The 21,372-nt window shown below is 42.8% G+C and overlaps 2 protein-coding genes across 2 annotated transcripts in view; one reads left to right on the top strand and one right to left on the bottom strand.

The window, feature by feature from the left end:
• The first annotated feature begins 4,753 nt into the window (after positions 1–4,753).
• On the top strand, positions 4,754–13,081 carry LOC121606678 (hyaluronan and proteoglycan link protein 1-like). Its single transcript, XM_041937152.1, has 4 exons — positions 4,754–5,032; positions 9,629–9,973; positions 10,659–10,958; positions 11,165–13,081. Exons 1-4 carry the CDS (start codon positions 4,942–4,944, stop codon positions 11,452–11,454), a joined length of 1,026 nt encoding a protein of 341 aa, XP_041793086.1. The 5' UTR covers positions 4,754–4,941; the 3' UTR covers positions 11,455–13,081.
• Positions 13,082–15,299: 2,218 nt separating this feature from the next.
• The window catches only part of LOC121606257 (versican core protein-like), a 55,674-nt gene continuing 49,601 nt past the window's right edge, over positions 15,300–21,372 (bottom strand). The window contains exons 9-13 of the mRNA XM_041936461.1: positions 20,090–20,248; positions 19,721–19,803; positions 17,591–17,735; positions 17,271–17,453; positions 15,300–17,154 (exon numbers count right to left, since the gene is read on the bottom strand). Coding sequence (XP_041792395.1) covers positions 16,988–17,154; positions 17,271–17,453; positions 17,591–17,735; positions 19,721–19,803; positions 20,090–20,248 — 737 coding nt within the window. The 3' untranslated portion in view covers positions 15,300–16,987. The remainder of the gene's footprint in view (positions 17,155–17,270; positions 17,454–17,590; positions 17,736–19,720; positions 19,804–20,089; positions 20,249–21,372) is intronic.

Raw genomic sequence — 21,372 nt, 5'->3', positions numbered from 1 at the left:
ATAATGGGTAAGTGATGTGTACATATCCTTCAAGTAATACATAAATAAACAAAGTGCAGAATTTATAGGCCCTTTTGTGTAGGCATCTGATTCTGACCACCATTAATTAAATATTTAAAAGCAAGGGGTGATTTTAGTGTTCACTGTGTGTAAATGTAAGGGATCTATAGACGGTGGTGAGGGTGGTGAAGCAGCTCAAATCCTTTTGTTGACAAGCATGCCATCCTCAATCTGTATGTTTTGCAAGTTGAATATAAAGTGTGCCCCCAATCTAAAAAATAATTGGACACAGACAGTGTTGGCAAAGGTACTGAGATCTGTTATTTGGATTCTTAATTTACTACACGTTAGCAACTAGCTGTGAACATATAGCGGAACATTTAGCAGCTAAGGAGACAGATATTTTACTCAAGAGACCAAAACAGAGCTAAAAGAGAGTAAATATTGGTACTGATGAGTTAAAACTGCCCCAAAGTGGCTACAAAAACATCTGTTACTGCAGATTTGAATAAAATAAATTCAGTAATTCAACATAAAAATACTCCATTAAGAAAAAGTTAAATATTGTACATATATACATATATTGTGCTTTGTACAGAATTATTAGTAGCAAAATGTGCCCACAGTATCAAAAATACTCATTACATGATTAATACATGATTGGATTGTACTATAGCATTACAGTGTAGCAGCATTTTAATGCTTAAATGAGCTGAAGTTCATTTTGACTGCTATTTATAATGCTTTTTAATTCATAATGATGTATCATCTTATCGGATGATAATGTGCTTTATGAATATATCTTCTTCAAAGTGACTCCAGCTGTCAGGTGAAGTACAACATGCCACCACTGGGATGTCCAACGGTGGGACAACAATAACTGACATCGTAGGTAATGTTTGAGACAATATCAAGCGTACCATCACACCAGAAAGGAAATAATGTTGAAACATCCAGCCACCAGAGTCAGACACCCAGCACAAGTTTGATAAAATAAATGTCAAGTTACATTTCAGTGGTTTTCAGTCTTTTGATCTGCTTCACTTTGAAGAATCATTTGAACCTCGTGGGCTTCTTAACTGCTGCATTGTGCTTTGTGTGTTTTTGTGTCAAAGCCAGCAGATGGATGACACGTTCCAATGCCCAAGCACAGTTCTACTGCGCTGCCTCCGCTGACACCCTGGCCACCACTCAGTCATTGCTCACAGATGGCACCGAGAGCAGCCAGGGAAGCCAAGCGAAGGCCACCATGTGTGGAGCCATCTCTAATCAGGATCTGATGACAGAGAATATCCATTACAAAACACAAAATAAAACACGTTCTACGGTCCCTCCCTGGTCTGATATGGAGAGGATGAGAGCGCGACACACCAGCTGTGTGGCGTCAGAGCTGCTCTGCTCACGTATGTACCAATTCAACACGTTTGCTTTCTTACTCCACCCAGACCTTTCAAAGCCCCAGTCTCTCACTTCATTGTTTCATCACTGCCTTATTACCAGGAGCAAAGAGCGCATTATCCCCACGTCATCTTCAGAAATGCTTCCAAGTCTAATCGTGTGTTGTACTGGTGCAGATAATGAGGAACACATGCTTGGCGGTGGCTCATGTTAATGTGGATAACATGGGATAACCCATGCTTCTCCAGCTTTGACCCTCTTCTGTCCAACCGTACGGAAAGGTATATACAAGAGAATCCCAGCAGTCATTTTTCAGATGCTCTGCACCATCCTGTATATATGCCTCTGATGGGTGGGAACCAAAGAGCTGCTGTATGTTGACAGGAATCGAGCCACCCGTCCAATGGCTGGGAGCTCGGCCTGCAGAGAGCCAGCTGTGAATGTGCTCATGGCCCTGAGACTTGGCTCTGACCCAGCAGACACGTGAAGGAGACTCTGGGTTGGACGGCTCTCAACCCCCAAGACATTCAGAATACATCCAGTACATTCTGTACTCCCATGTACCCTAGTACACGTGTACAGATGCATATGATTATATACTATTTAGAAATATGTACAAATGGACACACACAAGTGTAATTATGTGATATGTCTCGTTTGAACAAACACCACTCAGCAACATTGCCAATACCGCGAAAGTGGTATTCATGAAGACGCCAGTACTAATCTCGGGGGCTGCTAGCTTTTGCAACAGTGACTCAGGCGAATTTAGGTTTGGTTACCTCAATTCATTTTCTCATCGCTGAGCACAGAAATGAAACTCTTGGTGTCTCATGCAGGAGAGTTTTAGAAATAAAATCACCTTTGTGTTACAAAATGTAGGGATTCAAATAGATTTTCCACTGGGCTAGTTTCAGTAGATGCGTTTCCATCCAACTGTTTTATGCACATTTTCAATTTGCACGTTAAAGACTGGAGAAAGAATGAAGAGGATTCAGACCCCCGACTCATATACTCATATGGACCCCGTGGCGTCACTTTTCAACATGCAGGACTCTGCGGTCAGTTTAACAATGGAATAATATAGAACACCTGGTCCGGTCACACTTTCCATATAAAGCTTGCTGAGAAAATAATAAACACGTGGTTAACATTTTGAGAAGTTCGCACCTTCGTTCGGTTTAGGCACCAGAGCTACTTTGTACAGTTCAGGAAAAGATCATGGCTCGACTTAAAATTACTTACGCACATGAAGTTACATACACTACTTCACTTACAAAAGAAATCAACCTTCACACGGGATGTCAGCCTCACTCTCCTTGGGTAAAAGTCCTGCTTATGTCTCATCCAACCACCTCACCTTCCTCCAAACACAGACTTTTCTCACTATAAACTACATCATTTAAAGCGCTATCTATCTATCTGTACTTCCCTTCATGCAGCTGTTAGTTACAACAATTACGTAATGCAATTACATAATGTTTCATCGCTCACGTTTCATCTATAGAGAACACTGAGGAGGTTTAAGGTTGAGCTGAAATCCCACGCTGAGTACAAACCATGCAGTTTCTCCAAACCTAAAGTGGTTTTTGTGTGAACTGCCAAACTCTTACATATGCAATTATGTGAGTACTCGAATACAGTTTCATAATATGGCTTAGATCTGTTGATGGATGGGTACCACGTGTTCAGCCAAACAACACTTTTTGTTGAATTTATCGGTTTCCTCCACACATCCATCATGCATGCACATTGTATCTACCCTGCATGAGCATTGTTAAAGCTCAACTGCTGCAGTCTATGCTTTGGATTCCTTCGTCAAGCAGGACTGAATGGGAATATTGTATTGTTGTAAGCAAGCACTTGTTTGGAAAACTTTTGCGCTCTTCTGACAAATGCCTGTTAGCCGGGAAGGAAGGAAGTGCCTGATAATAAACAGCAATCTTGCTGTCAATGGTAAAATTGCTTCAGTTGTCCAGCATCTCTGTGTCCTCACACTGTGGCCATGTATAATTTCACCCTGAGCCTGTTTTATGTAGCAGTTCCTCTTCAGAGGACTAAGAGATCGAAGGCAGGAGCTGAGGGAATGTGCCCAGGGCAAGATGGGACTTTAAAATATACAGCAGAGTCCCACCATGTACTCTGCTGTAATCACTGCAAGAATTGACGGACACGGCAGAGGAAAGAGAGAGACGGGGAGAAAGAAAACAGTTTGGGTTGTCCCAGCTGTAATAACTGCAGTGATGGAGTGGTCCAGAAGAGCATCTGCAGCGTGTTGCTCCACTCCCAGCCTCAACATCCTTCAAAGACAATCTGACGGCTGAGAAAACGTTTAGGGGAGACCACACAGGCCCCCCCAGCTCATGGCTGGTCGCAAATCCATGCCGTGCCCCCCTAGAGCTGCTCTGCTGTATCAGAAGAGACTGAGAGAAACAATCACAGTTACTGTGGAAGTGTCAGTGTCAGTGTTAGCTTTGCAGTTACAGATGTCTGTGCACATGCAAATGGGAAGAGAGACAGAGACAAATAAGGTAATTTTGAATGCATTTACAGAACAAACAGGTAAAGAAAGAAGCGCGGGAGTAGAGAGAGTAATAAATGAAAGCACAGGAGGATAAAGGAAAAGCCTGACTTGCGGACAGAACTTGTGTGCACATCACTTTTATGGCCCTTTTACATTTAATGGTCTTGCATGAAATGTACATATAAACCAACAGGCCTGCAAAGTGACTACACATCGTTTCTACCATAAAAGTGTGTGTGTGTGTGTGTGTGTGTGTGTGTGTGTGTGTTTGTGTGTGTGTGGACAGAGGGAAGTGTTCAGGCCATTTGCAGAGTTCAGAGTAATGCATGAAAACAATATTTAAATTGTGGACATTAATCTTGACTTATGTAATCGAAGTCTAATGAAGAGACCATAAAAAACAGAAATAATTAAATGGGGCATAAAATCAGAATGAATCATGGCTAATAGAGTTAAAACATACCAAGGTTGAAAGTCATGGGAGAATGTATGCAGTGCCAAAATTTCACTTGCTGCAGGGTGAGGATAAATGTATATCTGATAAATTTCCACAACATTGCCAAAGTCTTTTTTTTTTTTTTGTATTGCATTCCTCACAGGAATCGTTGCAGTTCTACTTCTAACACTCCGGATAATGATCTGCAGGTTAATTGTCTGGAGTTTTGCTATCCTTCATTCTCCCAAGGGAGAGGAGGGAGTTTGTCTTAAATAATGTGGCAAAGGGGGCTGTGTGCATGGTGATGGGCTGAGGGGTTGGGGGGGAGTGGTCTCAACCATGCTAGGCTACAATAAAAGGCACTTGTCTGGACCTCTGAAGAGCCCAAACTTTCCAGTAGCACCACAGGCGGCTGCTGCACAAAGAGGGACAGCTGCATGAATAAAAATTAAAAGAGAAGGACAACTATTCAAGCTAGCACCCGGCTCTCCTTAGATTTTTAAATTTAGTGCATTTTTTTTCTTTTCAAGTTTTATATTTATATTTTTATTGAAGAGGGCCCTTTGTGTGAAAAAAAGAGAAAATGACGAGTCTGCTGAGCATCACAATAATCTCCCTGATCCTGGTTGCCAGTGCATACAGTCAGGTGACGAGCTCTCCCCCACCACTGCCAGGTAAGGTTAAAAAAAAAGTTTGATGTGTAAGTATGTGAAGGATTGTGGGTGTGTGTGTGTGTGTGTGTGTGTGTGACTTGCCATGTCTTGTGAATATGTGTGTATGTGCAACAGTGTTGCCATGCATGGAGAAAAAGAGGAACTGGAGGATGAGCCGTGTGAGCAAAGTGGTACCACAGCTCAGGCTTGTAACAACAGGGTCATTGTAGCAGTAGGTAACAGAGTCGTCTCTGGGGTAACAGACACACAGTGACTTGCTGCATACAGACCACCACAGCATGGGCTGACTGGTGAAAACTGTAAATCACCCTGTCACTCAGGGTGGCTCGCTGCCTGTACTACTGAATGAGGACGACACCATTAATACTTGAACCCTTGAAATGGCTCACAGGTGGCTGAAACTAGGCCTTTTTTTTTGCAAGTAAAAAAAGCTAAAAATAGTCAAAAAATTTCCCACAGAAAAGTCCTGACCTTTCGTCATTTTTCTGCCATTTTATCGGTTGGCTGTCCGTCTTCTTCCTTCTGTGGCAGAGATGAAAATGAGAACCTACAAAGACTTGTTATCAGAGAGCACCTGCACTCCATCATGAGGCTGCTATAATTCAAATTCACACCTGCCAACAGGATGACACACTGAGATGGCTGCTGCAACCACAAGCTGTGAAATACCAGAATAGATCTGCCGCTGTGGTGAAGGGGAAAAAAAAAAAAAATTGGCTAGCTACAGTAGAGGCTCTTATGTCGTATGAGTGATATTCAATGCGCTTTCAGCAGCCCTGGAAGCTGACTCAGTGGATGTCAAATTAGGGGCGACTCGGCTCTCTCTCTCTTCCCAGACGGGAGGAAATGCTTCGTCTGTGGGGAGAATCACTTCACTCTGAGAGGAGATTATGCTTTTTAATCCAAACATTCAAAGTGCTCCCACTGGCCAGTGATGGTGTGTGTCTACACAGCACACGTATGTTTGTGCATGACCTCACTGTTTGCATTATGTAAAAGCGTTGGCTCAGCTCGGGCGAGCTCGCTCATTGCTTCTGTTACCCGTGTGAGCGGCGTATTCGCTGTCTGTCCACGGGGCGTTGCCTATCCTTCCACCTACTGACTCACTCTGGCACTGCGAGCTTTTGGAAATGTGCCACGGTAGCAGGCACCCTGACAGGAGCAGAGTTAAGATTAACGACCCGCAGCCGAACATATAGAGCCCCATGCTGAACAGCAGCCAAATGACTCTGTTTTTCCCTGTGAGGTAACAGTCTGTTAAGTCTAATGCTTTCTGTAGTTGTTGGTTACTGAGGCTTGGCCCGGTTACCAGGGCTGGGTGGGAATGGGAGCTTGGCTGGAAACGGGCTGAGGCTGAGAAATGCGATGTTGGCGCAGCCAAGTTCGGCGCTATTGCATTTGTGCTCATTCACAAATGACTCTGACGACAGCCTTTTGTGCGTGTGTGCTGAGGATCACATACGAAGCCATGTGAGCGACACACACCCGCACTCTGTTTGTGCTCGCTCTGCATGACAGAGAGCAGGAAAGGGTTTATTGGAATTGCTGTGTAGGAGTTGGCCTGCTGCGTTTGTCCCAGCTGGGCTTGTTAATTCTTTCTCCATATTGACACAAATGGGCCAGCAGCAGCAGAGGAGCACAAAGCTGTGGGATGTTGTAAAGTGTCTCATGTCTAGCTGCTCTGTCAGAGGGTGTGGCGCCGATAGAAACGTGACGATAGAGACGTCCATCCTTTCATAAAGGAGGCATTTGAGCAAAATTCAACATTTTGCTCACTCAGTATCTTAAAGCGAAATTGGCTCAGGGCTTCAACAGCATAATTAGACTCTTTTAGCATCAGAATATGTAGGTCACTGAGTAGACTTGCGCCACTGTGATGCTGTTGTAAATTTACAGTTCGGTGTTACAAAGAAGCACATGGCTCCAATCACTTGCTAATACGACGTTTAACGGAGTGAGAGAGAATTGCGCCTGGTCATAAAATGGCAGTGGGTCTTGGCTGCAACTGCAGAGCTCTTTTATTGTCATGTGCACATGTGTTCATTTACTCGTTTGCTGTGTTTTCCTTCCCAGCTGCACTCCACCGAAGCTTCGGGTAGAAGCCGTTCAGAATTATTTGATGACCCGCTTTTATGTTAAATGCCACAATTTGGGCACCACCTTTGACCTCGGAGAGTCTTACATAAATAGGATGTAGTCTGAGGTGTGACAAAGAAAAGGAGGCTCCCGCCTGTTCCTGAAAGGCTAAGTACACACAACCGGCTGTCGCTTTATGAGTGTAGCGTGCCCCACATGGTCGGGGCCACATTTTCCTGTGGGTCATTGTGTCTGCCCGTAAACGCAGGAGCGGAATTACTCTCAACTTGCCTGTCTCTCTGTCTGCTCCTACTGTCTCTCAGGCATCATTCAAGGTTGCTCTGGAATATATGACACCATGTCCAAGAGACAGAGGTCTTAGTTATGCTTACATTTCGTGATCTGTAAGGTATTCGGTTAGTACATACAGTCATTTGCAAGCTCTTTTCTCAGCATTGTGTTGGCAGAGTGACGTTTAATCAATCCCCTCCTCCCGTCTCACATTTCAGGACTGCAAACCACATCCAGCGGTTGGTTTTCGCCTCTGAAGAGAACAATGTTTCCACAGGACACTACAATGAACCCCTTTATTCTATCAAGTCCAATTTCCTGAAATTTGGAAATATTTATTCAGAAATGTTGGATGGTGTTACATCTGGTGAGCCGGTGTTGGCGTCGCCGTCGCCTTCACCTCTGCCAGGGTGTTTGATGAGCAGTTTAGTCATCCTGGGTCTCCCAGGTTTCAATCACACTTCATGCAACTGCTACCCATGCAGAGAATTTATGAGGCACGACGAAGCTGTGAGTCATTCCTCACTGACAGAACAGGCAAAGAGGACTCTTGTCCAGACTGCTTTTAAAGTCTACACTGCTTTTAATGGCATTAGTAATTAGCAGCTGCGTATACCTGGCATCTTGTTGACCAGCCAAGACGTGAGTGAGGCCAGGGTGTGGTGGTTGAGTAACAGAATTAGCCTCTGGAATATAAGAAGGTTTGAGGTCTACTGAAAAAAAAATGAAAGAATGTAAGAAAAAGTGGCACAAGGTTGGACTGAAGGGTAGATTAGGTCTGTCAGCAGTGCTCCTGCTAATTAAATCCTTCTGCAGGAGAGCTCAATACTAATGACCTGAGCACCAGTGGACAAAGTCCAGACTCACATCTACTGTGTGGTCAGAATGGAGGATCGGGACAGTTCAGGCACTGGGTTGCTCAGAAGTCATTTCAGCGTCACTCCCCTGTGTGCACATGTGGGTCGGGGGGCAGGTTGATCAGAGCGGAAGGCAGCAATCCAGTGGCTCCAATTACTCCCTGGATTGCCCATGTGGGAAACGTTGTCCCTGCCGAAGAGCCAGTGACACAGTATTCCAGTCATGGCTCTAGAGTTGCTGCTCAAAGTGAGGCGCCTCAACACAAATGCTGGCATTCCCAGTCTGCTTTAGACACAGATCATCCATACTGAGGAAGTGTGATGAAAATAAATCAGAAACAGAGCCGCTCAGGGCATTTTAGACATGGCAACAGACACTCAAGGGACGACGTTTAAGGACTGAGCCTGGAGTCAGCCAGAAACTGCTGGGTTGAATAAGTTCCCAAATTGTTTCTGCAGACCCCTTAAAGCTGACAGGCCAGTTGATTTACTCAGTTATGTAATTACCGTGTTACCTTACAAGTCCTGTGCATTGCAGACTGGCTCCATTTACAAGGTTGATTTTTGAAGGCTGTACCTGTGGTGGTGGCGGTGGGGGTCAGGAGCTATGTGCATCCATCTGGTGCTTATTATTATTGCCTGGCACTGGCCACCCCTTGCTGGCTGGGGTCTTCTTAACTAAGCAAACCCTGTGAGGTCTAAACATCGAGGTCGAGGAGACCGTAGGAACCCACAGTGAGACATACATGACCTCCCGTTATGAGTTAAATGGTGGCCCAGTTTGGTCAGGGAGGAAAGAAAGGGACTGCACGGAGTAAATGCATGAAAAACAGAATGATGACGGCTGGATTCTGTGAATCATTAAGTGTATTATCTGCTTACTTTTCCTGTTATTGACATGGTGCCTGATATGTTTTACAAGAATCCGATGGAGCGGATCAAAGATAAGCACTTCTTTTTGAGGGTTAATGCCAACAAACAAAGCTTTGCATGTGCCAGGACTGACAAGAGCAGGAAGGAGACTGAAGAGGACGGCTGACTCCAGGGGCCGTAGACTGGCTGCTGTCCAATACTGGATCTCATAAACCAAACAGGATCCCCCCAGACCCTTTGATAGTTTTGTGTGAGAGTATGCTTTTAACTGCATATGTGCATTCATGTCCAGTAAAATATACTGTGACATACAGTCCATGTATGCCATAACATGCTGTGGAAGAATTACATTAAAAAAAGATTTCTGTTTCCTTTATTGGTGTTTTGCTGCATCTGTTTCATACCAAGCACAAAATCAAAAGTTCCTGATTGCAACTATCAAAATCACTCATCACCACCAAACTCCACTAAGGATAAATCATGTTTTCCTCTTTTCCAGTTAAGGTTTTTGCTGACCTAGGTGACAACGTCACCTTGCCCTGCCGGCTCCTGGCCAAGGACACCATGTCCTTTGGCAGCATTGGTATCCGAGTCAAATGGACCAAGGTGGCAGATGACGAGGCACTGAACGAGGATGTGCTGCTTTCAATGGGATTCCACAAGAAGTCCTACGGCAGCTTCGAGGACCGCGTCTTTTTGCAGGAGCTCGACAGTGAAGACGCCTCCTTGGTGATAACTGACGTCTCAATGGAAGACATGGGAAAATACCACTGTGAGATCATCAACGGGGTGGAAGACACCATCCAAGAGATTATCTTGGAGGTGCAAGGTGGTCTCACTGATGGTAAATCCTGCTTTCATATAAGTATTTTAGAAACATAGCTTAGTGATGCTTCTTAAAATATGAGTTAATACAACAGCTGTAGTAACATCAGGAGCACTTTCACCAGTAATAGAGTGTATATTTCTGGACTGATCATCTTCCTCAGCAATATTTGTGTTTCTAGTTATTGAAAACATCCACATTTTCTTCTCTTGTGGAAAAAGAAAAAGAAAAGCAAAGACAGCTTGTGCTGATTTTTCCAAACCGCTGTAATGATTCAGTCATTATTGCATTTGAATACTGTTACACACACATAAGTAAACAGAAACACATTTCCCATCTTTTCCGTTCCCTACACTCATGCAGCTGATTTACTCATCAGATTTTAAAATGCCGAAACTGTCTTCCTTTTCAAAATGCACCATTCAGAGGGAAACTGCTTTTCATGCACGTTCGGGTTATTTACATTGCGTGGTGACACACTAAATGACTGCAGTGTGTTAGAGCTCTTCTGCACCAAAGGGCCGCTCCCACCCAGTTTCTCACATGTGTGATGGATCAGTCTGGGTGGGGGCTGAACATGCGCAAGTAATTTCAGACAAAAGTAATAATGAAATTAGCAAACTGCAGACATTTTGCAAGCTGCAACCCCTGAAAGACTTAGGCTGATAGGTCAAATTCACTTCATCTCTTCTGCTTCACTCAGGTGTTGTGTTCCCATACTCCCCCTATTCGGGCCGCTACAACCTGAACTTCGAGGACGGTGTGCGGGCCTGTGTGGAGCAGGATGCTGTGATCGCCAACTATGATCAGCTGGTTGAGGCCTGGAAGGGCGGCCTGGACTGGTGCAACGCCGGCTGGTTGAATGATGGCACAGTGCAGTATCCCATCACCGTACCCAGAGAGCCTTGTGGTGGCTCCAACAATGGGCCTGGTCTCAGAAGCTACGGCCGCCAGCACAAACTGCGCCACTTTGACGTGTTCTGCTACGCCTCTGCGCACAAGGGTGAGTTTTTTGTGTTTGTTTACCATTTTTTTGATTCGTTGTTTTCGTTGTGCATTATTCTTGTGGTGGGCTTGCACCGGGAAACACATTGCAGTTCATGAGATTGTTTAAAAATTCCTGTGTATGGCTTTGCTTTGGAAAAGATTCTTCTGCCAAGAAAATAAAGTTCTTCTCCTGAACACCTGTTTCACTTTCTCTGCTGTCAGGACGTTTCTATTGGCTGGTCCAACCCGACAGGCTGACCTTTGACGAGGCTGTGCAGGCGTGCTTAGACGACGGTGCGGAGATCGCCAAGGTGGGCCACATGTACTCCGCCTGGAAGCTCGAGGGCTACGACCGCTGCGATGCCGGCTGGTTGGCCGATGGAAGTGTCCGCTACCCCATCTCCAGGCCTCGCAAGAACTGCAGCCCCACAGAAGCTGCAGTGCGCTTTGTTGGATTCCCAGATAAAATGCAAAAGTCTTACGGCGTCTACTGCTTCAAGGCTGAGCAGTGAGAGGGGTAGATGAGAGTAGAGAAGCCATAACCACCAAAGAGCAGCAACAACCACAACCAGTAAAATCAACAATAAAGCATACAAGCTTTGGATCTTAACTAGCATGAACTCAGTACCTATCTGAAACTGTGATAACCCTTTTTAATGCCTAAAAAACAAATACTGTACGTCTTACATCCATATGCAATGAATGAGAAATCATTTTGTAGCCATTAAGTTTGGTTTTGTTTTTTTTTTCTAACTGTGCATTCATTAATTTTACAGACTGTTGGGGAAAAGGCAACAGTGTTAACGTATGAGTTATGTGACAGAGACAAGAACTTGATGGTTGCGACACATCATCCAAGTTTGGTTTGTCCTCCACAGAATGATTAGATGTGTGACGTTCAAGATTTGGAGCATTGATGCTTACGCACAGATGGTGTTCGCTGCTTTAACATTCATCTAAAAAAACAAAGCGATGACATCAGCGAAAGGTCTTAGTTTGATTGCACAGTCATGACTTGGCTGCCCCTGTTGAGCTACAGATATATACATGTCATATCGCAGTAAGTATACAGCTGGATTGATCAAAGTTGAAGTTCTCTTTTTTTCACCTCTTAAACTGCCAAAAGGTTTTTTTTCCACCTGAGGAGTTGAGATCAAATTTACTGTTTAACATGAAAATGAATGTAAATGTCTTTATGGACTGTGACCTATTCTGCTCCCATTAGATCAACTCCCAGTTACAATTTGATAGAAATTTTTACTATTGTAACCTTATGTTTGTTCATGTTAACAAAATGTTTTTACTTTTTTAATGATGTTTGTAACTATAGGGTTTTTTTTTACATGTTTGTAGAGTCCTTTTTGAAGCGCAAAAATACAGATTCTGTAGTGTAGTTTTTAGACATCTTACATCTGGCACATAAAAAAATGGCAAGATTTCAGCCAGTTAGTGAATGCAGAATAAGTACAGATTTTACCATTTTTTCCTGAATGCAACCTTTCACCAAAACGTAACCCTGATTGTCTAACAGTTCCCTGAGATAGACACACTACTATTAGAGTAGTTACAAGTACAACTGAAAAACGTATTGGCTGAAATCCACTCTGACTGCAGTTTCACAAATTCTATGAGGTTATGAGCTATAAATGGCACATTTCCACTGGCGCTCTATTCTTTGAGAGACCTGAGTAATACTGATGATCACTTACGCTCCTAAAGAAGGATTCAAAGATAGTCATGCTGCAGTGACTGGATCTGAAAAAGGGATTGGGAATAAAAACAACAACAAAAAATCCTAATAGTTGACGTAGTAGCATGTTTTGGACATACAGAGCTGGTTAATCTAAAGGTGTGCAACAACCAGAAGATTGCACCCCTTTTATACATCAGTTACAAGAAATAATTGGATGTTTTGCTTTTTGTTACATTATCCCTTCATACTTTTTCTAACTCTAGGCACTGACATACGGTACACACTGCAGGTTACATGTGGTAATATGGTGATGCATCGTTTGTAAAAGCAAAACTTAAAAATGTTACACGTGTACACACTTGTGCATGAAAAAAGGTGAAGGTATTTTTGTATCTTAACGCCATGTACCTTTCTCAACAAAGCAGTTTGAAATAAAGAATACAACCTTTAAATCAGTTGTGTCCCTTTTTCAACAATGAACATTTCTATTTCTAAATCATCTTGTATGATGTGGAGATGCAGAGGTTTAAGCAGAGATTTAAACAGGACTGTCTAAGCCGCCGTGGCCAGGGGCCATGTATCTGGCATGAGCCCATGTCGCTGAGAGGACTTAAGATTAGGCTCTCCTCACATTTATTTATTCTTGGGCATTTTTTATTCAGTCCAAGGCCGCCAGCCCACCCAACATTAGACAAAGGGAACAGTACCACAGTCTTAGAGAGTGCTTGTGGGAATGCGTGGGAATGGGGTCAGATTTAGGTTGATGCATCAACGAAATGCCAGACAAATGTAAATGTGTGTGATGGTGAAAAGTCCATTGATACAAGCTTTTTGTTCTGTGGACACTGAGGCAGATAGCAACAGAAAAAAGAGGGATTGTGCAGAACTTTTCATACTTAGAGAATTCTAATAATTTCTAATAAAGTTAAATTTGAAGATGCTATTACACACTTGATGGAAATGCACAAAACATCTATGTTTCTGCACTCTCATGTCATAAAGTGAACTTCTCTTTGTCTCTGGGTTTGCTTATGCTGGAAGCAGACTGCAAAATCGGTGAGCAATTGCAGGACAACTATTGCCTCACTGCTGACTGATTTGGCAGGAGTATTACTGAGCATTTATTTTAGTTTGCCTCTGTGGTTTCAACCAATCAGATGTTGTGCAGACTTTCAGGAAGTCTGGTGATGCTACATCCCAACTGTTTGTCACTCAGAGGTATCCATATTAAGTAATGTGACAGGAAAATTGTAGGGTAATGAGTGGTGAATGATAGACACTCTGCACCAGACCAGACAGAGTCTGAGGCGTCTGTCACGCCCCAAGAAGCTATCGGGGAGAGCCAGGGTGCATTTCCTCTCCAAAACAAACCTAGAAAGCTTGTTAAATCCCAGAGAGAGGCGGGCTGAGAGGTCTAGGTTTTTCCACTGATCACCCATGAGACATCTGCATTTCATGAGGCAAGAATGTAGGTTTTACTCTCACTGGGGCATCCAGGAGCAGCCTTTAATCACAAGACAAGCCTTCTCTAATGACAGAGTAGGCAGTCACAGTGAAAACCACAGCAACCCCAGCTTACACAAAGCTTACATCTACAAACTCGATGTTATTACCCTGGTAATGGTGCCCTGTGCTGTTAGTCATTGTCAGTGTTAACTTTAAGTCGTTGCTGCATGAGGAGGCGGTCTGGGAATAGTGGTGAATTGTAATGTACTCAAAAAGCTTCTGTTTTTTCACCCAGGGGATTAATCTGCTTCTTTTATGCAACACCATGAGAGCATAAGAACTATTTGACATTCAAGAGGAGCCTCCTACAGCCATGCTATTGACTAAAACAGCTGTAGTGTGGTATGCACGTCCACAGTTCTGCAGCATCAGCCATTTCAGCAAATGTGTCACTTTTCCCTAATCCAGTTCTTACTCCATATGTTTGCAATAATTCACAGTGCCACTTCCTATCTGCTCATCCTGAATGTACCGTCTGTCTACCAACAGGCTTGTAGAGCATGTCTGTATGTTTTTGAGAGGTGTCTGATGTAGGTGCCAGACACTGCAATACTTCGAGAATGGGACATTGATATGATGTTCTACAGCGAGTGATTGTAATTCAGAGAAGTCAGTGCAAATTTTTCACATTATATTATGTTTTACCAAAGGAAATGAAATATCTATCCTTTTCCACATTATTCAGCAGACAAAAACTCAGGTTTATGGGTTAGTCCGATAGCACTACCTGCTGGTGAAACCTCTGCACTACTTACTCCTTGCAAAATTTAAATTGGTGGAGGAGGATCCAAGCATGTAGTAAAAAAATACTTTAACAGTATTTAAGTTGCCAGTCCATCAAAGCACTAGAAAAACTTACTATGGACTCCACTAAACCCACAAGTCTTTGAAAAGGGGAAACCAAAACATCTGCAGAAAACCTACACAAACACTATACCGCATTCCCAATGTCTTCCCCAAAATTTCTGTCAAAAGTCCACATTAAATGCAATTTGTATATAATATCCATATATTTTATTTCTTTGGTGATTTAAAGCAGGAGAAAAAAAACAGTTTGATCTCGTCAAAAAAAAAACAAAAAAAATCACAAACATCCCAGACATTCACATTGTAAAATAAAAAACAAAGTTATAAATATAAAATGATATTATAGGCACATAAAGGCTGAAACACACACACACACATACACACTCACACATGCACGTACACGCAGACATTCACAGGCAGACAAAACACATTTTAAAAAATAATGCTGGAGACAAACCATCCACAACTATGAATATTTTGTTAATGTTACAGAACATTATTGCGGCCGATGGGGCCCTCCATATTCTTTGGTCCACTGCTGGTAATACAGATGTAAAAACCCCTACAAATCTATTATATTGTTGAGAAATCTTTCATCTTTATTCCATCCCATTTATTGCAGCCCATTTAGACAGTCTGTGATTGTGGCTGGTCTCCGATTGTACCTACAATTAAAAATACATGAATAGCACTGCTGGGTCAGCTGACCTGTGAGTATAAAACAAGTAAGGAGATCAAGAGCAGCTTGAAAATAAATTATATGGATCTCTGCCTAAACAGCCGTTACGTTCAAGTCTTTTTGAGTGTTTCACAAAATACATTCTCTCAATGGCTGATTCCAATTGACCACAATAACTGAAAAGTTAAGTGTGCAGAAGAAAAGCATTACCTAGAAAACCGTCACAAGCTGCAACACGACAGCAACAGATGAGAGCTGAGACTTTTCGGTGTGTAATTAGGAACAGCATTGCAGTTATTGTAAACATGCTGCAGCAACTAAGTGCGAGTTATGCACTGAACACATGAGCAGAAAATACAGGCTACTTCTTCCACACTTCCCTTCTTTCACTTTAAAATAGTTGACGGACATCGATTTCCATCAGTTGGTACAGGCTTTTGTAAGTACTTAGAGAGCACTCGCTCATATTAAATTGCAAAAAAACTTACAAAAGAAGAATCTGTAAGTTTTTTTTGAAATTGCCTCTATAGAAATCTATCCAGAAACATTTCACTTGACAAGATGTCGATGAGATCCAGTGAAGGCTGGAGCTACTGAAAGGTGGTAATTTGGTACTTTGAGAGCTGCCACTACAAAGAAAGTCTCCAACAGTTAACTGAGCATGTGTGAAATTTCCCCAGACTTGTGTGTATTATTATCCTTTACAAAGGTTTACAGTTCTATAAATATGTGATTATTCTACTTATGCAAACTATGACTTTGTTGCATGATCAGTCATTGCCAATGATGCCTCCATTGTGTTCTGAGAAGCCAGAGTTGGACAGAGAATAAACACAGTTAAAACTCTTGGGACTTCAATATATATGCATAATGCATGCATGCTCATCAAATTGAAGCCCAGCTTAAAACAGCACGACAACATAATGGATTCCTTTACATAAGCGCTATAATTTCACAACAGCTTTTTCTATGAATAAGGAACACTTGTGGTGATTTAAATAGCACAGTCGGTGTACAAAGGTATTGGACAACAATCATGAATGTGTTATTTGATAAGCTAAGGACGAAGAAAAATCTTCCGCAGTTTCAAAAAGAATGATCAGTGTACTTTGTGTTTCCAGTAGCCAGCTGAAAGTATTTTATCCACATCGGCATTGTTATAAAACAGTGCCCCTTGATAAGAAAAGTCAACATCTCTTTGAAAGGCACTTCATAAGATTCCGTCATCATCCAAAATGCGAGAAGTAACTCTCTCGGTTTCGTTGGTGAGTTTTCTCTTGTGCTTTTCCTTTGAGAATCCTTTTCCTCTTTCCACACTAGCATCAGCCATGCGTTCTCGTCTCGGGGAAGCTGTGCCGTGTTACACAGCTATCAGTCTCTTCCGCTTGTGTTCAGTCCTGTCTCTCCTCCCCCGGTAGCGCTGATGTTGGAAGCGGACGGCCTCGTCTTGCCATCTCTTGAAGTTGTTGATGCTGTAGAGACTGTTGTGTTGATGTCTTCTGATAAAGGTCCTCTGATAGCTTGATGCTGTCAGAGAAAAATCATATATTAGCTCGAAAACGACGATAGTGTTTTTCAAAGCGCTATACAGTGGGAGACACACGGAACAATGTCTATTTAAGAGCAATATTTGCTATACTTACGATTCATACAGGAGATTTTAGGGCTATCCCATTGTCCATCACCACGACAGCGGATAGTTGGGACATGTCTCTGAATAAAGCCTGTCCGGCACTGGTACCTCACCAGAGAGTTGATCTCATATCTCTCACGCTTCTTACCAAAGGTGCTTGCATTCTCCACCAGAGGGGGCTGGCTACAGGCCACTGAGAAACAGAAAGGACCAAAACGTTTTTACAGGAGCAGAAGACACATTTGGATTGTCTGCATTCAGCAGAATTTAGCATTATGCATTCGTGCACACGTAAGAGACGATTTGTGCTAATTCAGCAGTATTTTTTACCTGTGCCCTTCTTGCAGGTGAAGGTGAGGTGGTAGTTGCATGGAACATCATTCCACTGGCCGTCCTCGTGCCATATCATCACGACACAATCCTCTCCAGAAGTGAAGAAGCTGTCAGGCTGGTTGGGCCTCCAGTTTTCATATTGCTGAAATGAGAGAAAAGCATAAAGTTATGATGGGATTTACATCCTTTAGAGAACTTTTCATTGAATGTAAATGTATCTTATTAAATCTGTCAAAAAACACACATATTCTAACCCTAACATAGATATAGATATCATTATTACTATAACCCAATTTTAGGGGCAGTAGTTGTTTAGTTTGCCTGATAAAGTGCATTACATCACACTGAAGAGACTCTGATTCTGTGCTGATTTGCCAGCAGTTTCCCATCACGGCCACAAGAGGGAGCAACTGTATCTTTCTCGCAGAACTCCCAAACTGAGCTTGGTGACCTCGTCAAAGTTCAAGCTCTGAGGGACCCTTGCAGCCGCCGTATAACACGAGGCACAGAAACCAACACACTCATAAAATGAGCTTCTAAACTGTATTCAGATATCTGCCAGCAATATTACAATGCTGTAAATCTAATTTCAAGATACCCAATGAGCAGCTTTTAAGAAGTTTCTAAAATACAGTACTGCCAAGTGCACTTTTATTAAGATTATTCATGAGCAATGAACAATAATCACACACTTCATATACTAGACATGATCATCATCCAGTAATCGGTATAGGTACTGGACAAGAGGGCCTTATGATAATGGAAAACTTTATTATGCCATTATATAACACAGTGTGCATGCATAGAATTACAGTATATGTGTAATTCTGCAGGCAAAAAAATGCACACATGCTCTCTCACATACTCACACAGAGAGATGTACATTTCCACCTTAGTACAGTATACACACAGCTGCAGTGCTGTAGGGCATTCGACCACGAATCGATGCTACCTGCAGTCTTTCAGCACATACTAGGTTCAAACAATCTCTTCAAAGCTGTGACCCCCACCCCCCAACACACTCCTCCAATCACGCCTTGAGGCTCTGCTAGTCTGTCATTATGGTTAGCAAACACACACTGACTTCCTGCTCAGCTCACTTCAATTTAACAAATGGGTGACCCATCAACTGCACAGCAGGCCTGCATCCTCCTCAAAATAACCAAACAAACTTTGATCACCCACACACACACAAACACACAATCAAATATACACCAGCTTGGGTGTTTCAGTGTATTACTGTCAATATTAATCAATTTTCCTTTAATTTATCTAAAGGTAAATATTTCACAGGTGTTTAAAAGCAGTCTTATTTAGTATATTTATATCAAGTGGAGGTGACCACCCACCCAGACCCCCTGGGCTGCTTCTATCCAGTTTTTTTCCCCAAGCACAGGTGCTGTCCATCTGTGTGTCTGCCGGCCTGGTGGCCCGTTCCCTGGGTGGCTGCCTGCTGGCTGGGCCTTCTGATGCACGTGGGGGTTGTAGGGGGACCATACCTGTCCACGCCTGCCAAACTCCCCTCCACACAGCGTCACTCACATCCTCATCACCCTTCAATCTTTCAGCTGAGCAAGAGTCTCCACAGGCAGCCTGTGCTTATCTTTTAACCCCCAGGCTCTCTATGCTTCCCCTATCTCTGCTCCTGGAGGATTATCTTTGAAGTGAGGACATCAATCTGTACAACACGGATGCACATAGTAATTAGCCACTTTCCTGTCTAGTGAGGGGGATCTTCAGCAGCTACAGCCATTAAAGCAAACACTCCCACTTACTGTATGTGCTGTTTTATAAACACTACATTTATGAACAGTGTGCATTTCTCTCCCTTTCCTATTTCTTTTTGTTGCAGCTCTTGGTTTTCTTGCACTGGGCTCACATTGATTAAAAGGATTCAGTGGTGCCTCACAGCATGTTGGACAATCAGATTTATTACCAGAGCAGTCACCCATCAGGGTGTAGCAATATGAGGCAAAGGAGCATACGTCATGAGAAAGTCACCACAGCCCCTGAAAAGAACGACTCTCCCTAGATGACTCTATCTGCCACTGGCATTTTCTTCCAAATATTTACATTGTCTCTGTGCCATGTTAGTTGAGGCAAAAATATGTGAGAAAGCAACCTTACCATGGTGCTGCCGTCAGTCCAGCGGAAGTCATTGTCAAACATCTTATCATTCAGGCCGATCCACTGGTAGTCCTGTCCAAGACCTGCCATACAGGGTAGAGTGAAACACGGCAGATTATGTCTGTCTGTCGCCACAGTATGTCCTTTTTGGGACTGTTCAGTTACGGTGCACGATGAAGAGAGAGATAGCAATAGCATTTCCGATGTCTGAATCATTGCAATGCAGGAGCATTTACTGTAAGACCACATTTGTGCATTTGATAGAGAACTTCTGCCTTTTCAATCTTATAATGTATGTTTCATAAAGTAGGTCATGAACATGTTCCTGCACTTATGATCGATTATCAACATTTATGATCTTTAACTTACGGTTGACAAACTGTTGCTCCTCATGGGAGAGGATGCTGGTCAGATGAGCCCCCTGCATGCGACACTCTCTCTCTGCTGTGTCCCAGTTTCTTCTATGAGGGAAGTACTTGTAGCAGTGGCCCTGAAACTTATGCCAGCCATAGCCACATGTCTCTGTATCTGATGGGACAGAAAGCGAGAGGGAATGAGGTATACAGGAAAGGATGATTTGCAACATATCAAGAAACATTTTCAGAGGACAAACTTTTAGCTGTTGCTTTCATCCATGCATCTATTTAATATCACCATGTTGATATTCATGACACCATCTAATCTACCACATCTGCAGTTCTCTTAACACCTGAGTACACTGACCCTTCAGGCCTGCTGTTATCTCTGACTCCTGTCTCTAATCAAGACAAAAGAGGAATAACTTGATGGATTAGGCTCTACATCATCTAACATTAGCACTATAAGGACATCGTGGCAAAACAAGAAGGAATTCATTTAAATGCGAGTTAGTTCTAAAAAATGTGTTTATTATCCTACAGGGGAGGGTTGCTGGGTGTATTGAAAAAGGGAAAATCATTTTTGAACATAACCAGTTTGGGAGTTAGAAGGGCAGATAGCTTATCAGACATAGCAGACACAGTTGCGGTAATAACAGATTTCCTGATTTGAAGGACAACAGAAGTACAGGTAGGAGTGAAACTGGCAACATGTGTTTAACGGGATGTGTGTGATAGAACAAAGATGTATTCTTAGAGCATTAGAAAGATGATCAATATATCAAAACAAGTCCTTATAAGGTGGTGAGCAGCCAGAGCGGGGAAGGCACACCAGGACGGTATAAAATGATTGTATTTGCTGTTTAGATTCAGATCCTCTGAGCAGTGTAATACTTTGATATTCTCTGTAAGGAGTGATCTCCGCTCTTTGCAAACAGCGTATTAAAGGCTTTTGATTCAACCATCGTCTTCTGAGTACTCTTTTCTGCATCAACCAACTCGGGGAAGCAACAAAACTCTGCTTCAACAATTTTAACAGATCAAATTTATGTCAAAGCCAGAAATTTGAGAAGTTTTTGACATTTAAAGTAGGTTTTGAATCATTTCACCAAATACTGGAGATTTTTCCAGTCACATCTTGATACCACCCCCATGTTTACCCGACCAACACATTCTGCAGCAACAAAATTTACTGTCTGTTTGGTCCTCCATCCCCTCCTCAATCCAGCTTCCAAACATTAACAGACAAAAAGAGAGGCAGAGCCTTTCCCTAGGTTGTTCCTCTTCAAGTTACAT

This window comes from Chelmon rostratus, chromosome 5 (assembly GCF_017976325.1).
Source record: "Chelmon rostratus isolate fCheRos1 chromosome 5, fCheRos1.pri, whole genome shotgun sequence".
Taxonomy (NCBI): Eukaryota; Metazoa; Chordata; class Actinopteri; order Chaetodontiformes; family Chaetodontidae; genus Chelmon; species Chelmon rostratus.
The sequence above is the reverse complement of the archived record's forward strand: the minus strand, read 5'-3'. Positions and strand labels throughout refer to the sequence as shown.

Excerpts from the sequence above, each read along its gene's own strand:
- LOC121606678 (XM_041937152.1), top strand. The coding sequence starts at position 4,942 with ATGACGAGTCTGCTGAGCATCACAATAATCTCCCTGATCCTGGTTGCC. Across the intron at positions 5,033-9,628 it reads CTCTCCCCCACCACTGCCAG|TTAAGGTTTTTGCTGACCTA; the intron begins GTAAGGTTAAAA and ends CCTCTTTTCCAG. Across the intron at positions 9,974-10,658 it reads GCAAGGTGGTCTCACTGATG|GTGTTGTGTTCCCATACTCC; the intron begins GTAAATCCTGCT and ends TGCTTCACTCAG.